Source organism: Eretmochelys imbricata, chromosome 13 (genome assembly GCF_965152235.1).
Source record: "Eretmochelys imbricata isolate rEreImb1 chromosome 13, rEreImb1.hap1, whole genome shotgun sequence".
Classification (NCBI taxonomy): Eukaryota; Metazoa; Chordata; order Testudines; family Cheloniidae; genus Eretmochelys; species Eretmochelys imbricata.
In genome coordinates, this window is record NC_135584.1 from 12,612,076 (window position 1) to 12,619,101 (window position 7,026).

General features: G+C 42.1%; 1 protein-coding gene across 1 annotated transcript in view; it reads left to right on the forward strand.

Annotated features, from left to right (window-relative positions):
* The window catches only part of BMP7 (bone morphogenetic protein 7), a 55,350-nt gene extending 48,676 nt beyond the window's left edge, over positions 1–6,674 (forward strand). Inside the window, exons 4-7 of the mRNA XM_077832025.1 lie at positions 2,218–2,415; positions 4,265–4,341; positions 5,006–5,116; positions 6,525–6,674. Of these exons, the coding sequence (XP_077688151.1) occupies positions 2,218–2,415; positions 4,265–4,341; positions 5,006–5,116; positions 6,525–6,674 (536 nt within the window). The remainder of the gene's footprint in view (positions 1–2,217; positions 2,416–4,264; positions 4,342–5,005; positions 5,117–6,524) is intronic.
* The last annotated feature ends 352 nt before the right edge of the window (positions 6,675–7,026 follow it).

Consider the following 7,026-nt stretch of genomic DNA (forward strand, 5'->3'; position numbering starts at 1 on the left):
CAACTAAAAATAATTTACTCTCTCAAAACCGTGGCCTTTTTAAAATGGTAGTGCAATCAGAAAAGGTTTCATGCTGCTAATGGGGGGTGGGGGAAGGAAAGAGGGCAGAAATCAATGCGGTACTAGATGAATTCTGACTCATTTTTGGCTAAAACTTGTTCTTGAAAATGTAATAAGGCCCTGATCCAGAAAAGCATGTGTAGCTTTTAAGACCACAAGTAGTTTATGCACTTCAGTAGGACTACTCATGTACTTAGAGCTACACACATGCTTAAGTGTTTTTTGGGATCAGCCTCGCTGTGTAAAGTGAAGACTATGTGGCCAAATTCACAGGACCTAAATGGAGAATGAAAATGATACAGTCAGGTGGAAGTGCTCATGCCCACCAACACGCACACCTTTGCATATGTAAATAGGTATTTATATGACTCAGCACATTTCACCGGCGAACAGTATACGACTTAAGTCTCATTCATGGAAAGCCTGACCCAGTGTCCTATCCTTAGGAGATAAGTTTGCCTGATCCCATTTAGCATATCTACAGGTCTAATCCTATCTCCTCCCCACATAGGGAACCATAAGGGGTTGTAGCCATGAGATGTAGGTCATGCTTAGTTTCCAAGCAGTCATGCTGATGTAATAAACACTTTATGATCCTCTGTGCAAATCCCAGCTTTGCACAGGGAAAGAATTTGTCCTTTTAAGTTGTGAATTATTTAAAACAAATTAAGAGTGAGAGAAGCAAATGTAAATTGGCGATTGTTAGCCTTGAGCTGTGATCATGAGCAAGTCTTTTCCATCTTAACATTTTTATGTACTCAAAAAGCTGCTAAACATGAAGGGATAAAAAGATCTAATAGAGACAGTGGTTCTTGAGACACTGGTGTGGGCCGTTCCCTTGTTACGGAACAAATGCCTTAAAAACAGCAGTTATGGAAATTCACCTTAGAGAACCAGGTTGTTTTGTTGCCATTTTTTTGCATACTGCACTTAGAAACCAGTAAGAACCGGAGGACCAAAGCGCTCAGTGGATTGCTAATGGAAATACAGATCCTTTCACTTCCAAAATGCCAGTGCCAATGTGGTTCAGCTTGTAACTGAGGGCTTGTCTATACTTAGAGCGCTACAGCGGTGAAGCTGGACTGGTGCAGCTGCACCACTGCTGTACTTAGTGAAGACGCTACCCCTGCCGACAGAGAGCTTCTCCTATCGGTGTAGCTACTCCAGCTCCCTGAGAGGCAATAGCTATGTCGACAGGAATAATGTAGACCAGGCTGAGACTAGCATCAGCTGTTCTTTGACTTACTTGGGAAGTCCCAGTTCAGTTCCTAACAAACATCACAAAATCCACTATCAAAACTGGCGTGAATTAAACACCATCATCATCACTACCAGTCCTAAGGTTGGTTGGTTATAGAGCCTGAGGTGGTCTCCGGGCAATGGTCCCTTCACAACACAATTGAGACACACTGGGGTAGTGGGGAGGGTCCAGGGGCAAATTTGTACAGCAACTATCTATGCCTTATCTTTGTAAATAGTTGACTTAAGTCTCCTGGACTATCAATCAGGCACCTTTGACCATAACTAAAGTTAATTTTAAAATCCTGTGTCAGAAAAGGAATGAGCAATAATTACAATGTATCTATAACCAAGTTATCTGATTCAGTACTACTGCTGTGTGTGACAGATGTGGCAATAAATAAAATGTTGCTAAATATCTGAACTATTTGTTTCTTTCAAATGCAATATATCTGGAACTGTGTCAACATTTAATAGAAGGCATTTTTATATTAAGTTAATAACCTTCCAGTGGGAATTGAGTGTTCCTATGGGCTGAGGTTTATGGTTCCTTTTATGGGATCACTTCAAGTTATAGGTTGGTGAACTTAAGGAAACCCCTCTAAAGAATGCAGGAAAATCTAATGCAAAGCTGATGTAGGGTAAAATAATTATTTGTAGGAGCATTTTATTTAACTTTTACATTCAAATATAAAATGAAGTTAGTTGTACTGAGATATTTCTTTCAGAAGTGGATTTGCTTATTCATTTTAGGCCCACTCCATCAATGGATCCAGGCATATGGGCCTCAATGGGAATTTTATATGTGGGATATAGGACAGTTGTCTCAATCATGTTGTCTTCAATATTGCTGGTGGAAATGGAAAGTTATAGCAATTCCTCTTATGGGCTGATTGTGTTGTTGATATTTCTGTTAAGGACAAAGCATCAATCCCAAACTGGCTGGTCTTATTGGAAGACATGGCCCACAAAATAAGCAGCCTTTTACGGTAGCATTCTTCAAAGCCACAGAAGTGCATCTCCGCAGTATTCGTTCCACGGGAGGCAAACAAAGGAGCCAGAATCGATCGAAAACACCAAAAAACCAGGAAGCCTTTCGGGTGTCCAACATTGCAGGTACAGCGAAGGCTGCCAAGTCAGTTTGTCTGGGTACTAGATACGTCTGTATTGTTTTGTAGAGACCAGAATGAAACAAACAATCTCTAATGTGCTCAAGCAATATGCTCTCTTTTTCTCTTGTATATTCAGCATCATCCAAATGTTTATCTGTCACTGGCTTTTTTATTTTTATTTTTTACTAAATGTTTCTTGGAAAAATGCTGATTTGTCATAACCAAATTTTTTGGTGTAGGAAAAGGTCAGTTTTCACAAATTTCTTGACCCAAACTATTTACTAGTTATAGTAAAATATAAAATAAAATAAATAAAACATGGTCAAAATAGAAATAATGTTTCAATTGACCTGAACTGAATTTTAGATCTTCAAAATTGAGATTAAATATTAATTTGGCCAGAGAAAGTCAATTAAAGTGGAACAAATAAGGATGAAAAGTCAATCTCACTCTATAGCCCAGTGGTTGTAGTACTCACCTGAGAGATGGCAGATCCCTGTTTAAATCCTTTCCCCATCAGGCAGAGAGGGAACATCAACCGGGGTGGGGGGTCTCCCACCTCCCAGGTGAGTGCTCAACCACTGGGCTACAGAGAGGTCCCCTCCTTCCCTGGCTGTTTTATGTAGATCTTGGCAGCCTCTGAGCACACCTACCACACTGGGCCACAAATGCTAGTTGTAGAAGAATGCCCATCTTCCCCTGGTTTGTGAATCCCTTTGGGGCTTGAGAGGAGACAGGTTCTGGACCCCTAGTGGGCAGCCGTAGCATGCATGCTCAGAAGCAGAAACACAGGCACCTAGGGAACTTTTAATGCAAAAGCTTAGGTGCAGAGTGAGCTTATGCCCCGACAGCATTAGGCAGCTGCTGAGCAAAAGTTTTGAGAATCCCAGTGGCATCTGAAAATGGGACTTATTTGCCTAAGTCTGGGGGTGAAGTACCTAAGTACCTTTGTGGATCCTGCCCAATGGGTCAACAGTCAGAACTTGTGATGCATCGGATAATAGATTCCCGCTCACTCTCCCGTGATTCTATTGCTTTTGCAGGACTAACAGGTCAGCAGCAGACAGTACTCAAAGAAACACAGGGATGTTGAGAGGGTGCCACTCTTTAGAGTCACTTTACTATTCTTATTCTCTATAGGTTCTTATACCAAGCTCATCACTGTATATGTGAGAGTGCCTTCCTGGTAGGGTGACCAGATGTCCTGATAAAGATCGGGACTGTCCCGATTTTTAGTTCTTTGCCCCACATCCCGACCGATGCACGGTTGGGACGCCATTTGTCCCAATACTGCAGCTTTGGCAACTCCAGACGGGTTTTTTTTTTTTTTTTTGGTGCTTTGGCAACTCAGCTCGGCTTCCCTTTTTTTTTTTTTGCTTGCCCCATGTGTCCCGATATTTTGTCCATTTCATCTGGTCACCTTACTTCCTGGGTCACTGTGTTCTCTTGCATGATGAAAATAGATTTTTGTTTTGCAAACTAGGAGCCCACACAGGAGAGAAAAAGCCCTGAAAAAAAATTCTCAGGGCTTTCTTGGCTTTGCGTAGAAACCAGATGGGCATTTTATATTTATTGAATCCAGCCATTATTTTACTATTAAAATACAAGAGACTGAAACAGCTAAATGAAAGTGACAAGTGCTGTAAAGTAGTGCATGGCTGCAGAAGGGGAGCCACACCACATTCCCCATCGCAATGCCGCCAAAGATGTCAGTGCTGGGGAACTTCAGACTTTGAGGGATTAGTCTTAATGGGCCCTGCTTTCATTTGAAAATTGCACTGAAACATCCAGTTGGACAACACAATCTCACTTGATGGTTTTAATTTTTTTCACCCCTACACCCCCCAACTCAGAAAACAGCAGCAGTGATCAGCGGCAAGCCTGCAAGAAACATGAACTTTATGTCAGTTTTAGAGATCTTGGCTGGCAGGTAAGGTTTCTGTGCTCAGGCTCGGGAGACATGTTGCCTTTTCAATCATTTGTCTAGTAGCTTTCACTCATGGACCACATTTTTAGCCTCTGATTTTGTGTGTAAATGTCTGTGCTTACAAGAATGGGTGCGTATTCAAACATGTCAATTCATTGCCCTTTGCACACACAAAAGGGGTGTTTGCCTGTATGCTGGCACAACTGATTGCATGCACAAAAGGGAACATGCAAATTGGAGGGCAATTTAAGAGTGGCTGAAAATTTAATAAAGCCCACAGCTTTATGGCTAATTTTAAATTCAGAGCACTACTTTCTGGCCCTATAAACTCTTTCTGTAGTTTCAGCTGGACACAGTGTTCTTCACTTTCTACTGGAGAATTCCTTTAGACACTGGTAACCAGCTCCTACTTTGTGCACTGGAGGTAGCTGCATTCCAATAGTGGATGAAGTGATCCTTCTGCTATATACAAAGTATTCACTTTATCCTGAAGGATTCCATTGCACTTTACAAACAGGTGCTGCCGTTGATCATGTTAGAGCAGCTAGTTTAAGTGGAGACATTTTTCATGATTGTTTGACTGCGTGCATGTATTTGAATTGATTGAATAATGTACAATGAAATTAAATCCATCTTTTCTCCATGATCTAACATCAATTTAATCCAGGACTGGATAATTGCTCCAGAAGGCTATGCAGCATATTACTGTGAAGGAGAATGTGCCTTCCCATTGAACTCCTACATGAATGCTACAAACCATGCTATTGTACAAACACTGGTAGGTGCAATTTAAGTTGAATAATGAAGGCTGTTAACTATGATCAATACTTCACTGGAATAATTTCATGCAAGCAAACTCCTCAGAACTAGCCAGAGAAGGAAGGTCTGTGTTAGCTCATAATGCCTTCAGCATCTGGCTAAACAGGTCTAGCGGAATGGCCTGAATTAATAGTTGGCCTGGAAGTAATCTCTTTGTTGCAAGCATTAACATGCTCCATAAGTGTAGAGGGGCCCTAGATGTAAACACAAATGGCACAGTCCCACTGCTCCAGAGGGGAAGGGCAGGAATGGAGGGCCCCAAGTAGGGGAGGGGAGGGTCAGCCTCCTTTGCACAAAATTCCCTGGAGATCTATTGCATGCAACTGCAGGGAGTGGATTAGGGAAGGGCCTCTAGAACCATAACCGTACAGATCAGCCCTACTTCTGCTTCCTTTCCCATATGGATGGAGAGTAGAGTGGGATGGAGGATTCCTTGATCCCCAAGTATAGCCCGGTTAGTGGGTTCGTTTTTTAGGAAAAGACCAAGTGCATGAAGGACCTACTCTAAAGCCCATTGAAGCCAATAGGAGTCTTTTTCATTGGCTGCAGTGGGCTTTGGACCAGGTCCTGAGAGGAGATGAAGAGGAATAGCTGCAGGATCTTAACTCTTCCAGATTTAAACTGGCAAGTAAACAGTGCCATCAAGTATCACAACCCTAGAGAACTTCCACCTGTTTGTAACAAGTGCGACCTTCATCACTCATCCTTAGCTGCATAGCTACACGCTACTGCAGGAATCTAACTGGCTGGAAATGCCATTGAAACTAGAGCTGCCTTTTTTTTTTTTAATTTTATTGGGTGGGGGGGTGGAACCATTCAGAAAAGTTAAAAATGTGCAGAGTCCCCATCACTTCCCCTTCCCCCCATCCAGTTCTAGTTGAAACTCATCTTCAAGGCCCTACAAAAGGCTGAGCTTGATTCAAGTTTGGGGTCAGAGCTATTTTAAAATGAATCAGTTTTCCCAAATGTATGGGGGATAGGCTCTTCTGCCCCCCTCCCTTACCACTAACGTTTATCCTCTTCAGCACAGGGTTGCAGTAATACGGAAGAAGCATACACTAAAGTCCTTCCTGTATCCAGTGCCTGACTATTCACTGGACATAGAAAGGACTTCAGTGTCTAGGCCTGTCAGCTGACTAGACTTCATCAGCTCTACCCTTGCAAGGAAAGAAAACCAAGAAGAGACAGATCTTGCATTTTAGGTATGCCCAAGTGTGCCTGTGAATCTCACCTTTTGTGTGCGTACCTTGAGGTATTTGTGTACACAAATCAATGTGTCAAAGGCATACATGCAAGTTGGAAGGTTTGCCCAAAAACGGGGGGAAAGGGGAGAAAAATCTTAACATTGTTTCCTTTCCCCTCCGCAGGTTCACTTTATAAACCCAGAGACTGTGCCGAAGCCATGCTGCGCTCCTACGCAACTCAATGCCATCTCAGTGCTCTATTTTGATGACAGCTCCAATGTTATCTTGAAAAAATACAGGAACATGGTGGTACGGGCATGTGGCTGCCATTAGGTTTAGAGGAAGGGAAAAAAAGTGGCTGTTAAGAGCATTTTTATATGAATTGCAAAGAGATGCACGTCTCCTGTATTGGACTTCCTTAAAATAAATAAATAAATAAATACAAACAACTAATCAGTTTGTAGGGACCATGCTTCTGAAGGTGCAGAATCAACAGGAGATAGTGGAACAAATTCTGGATTCCAAGTGGTATTTGAGTAAAGTTTGTATTAGCTTATGATAGACATGAGTCTGCAAACTGGTGCTAAGTGAAACAAGCCAGAGGAACCATTTAAAAATCAAGCCCATCCAAAATAATTGCTCTTACTTCTGCAAATGAGCCTTTCAGAAGATGGCTAACTCACCA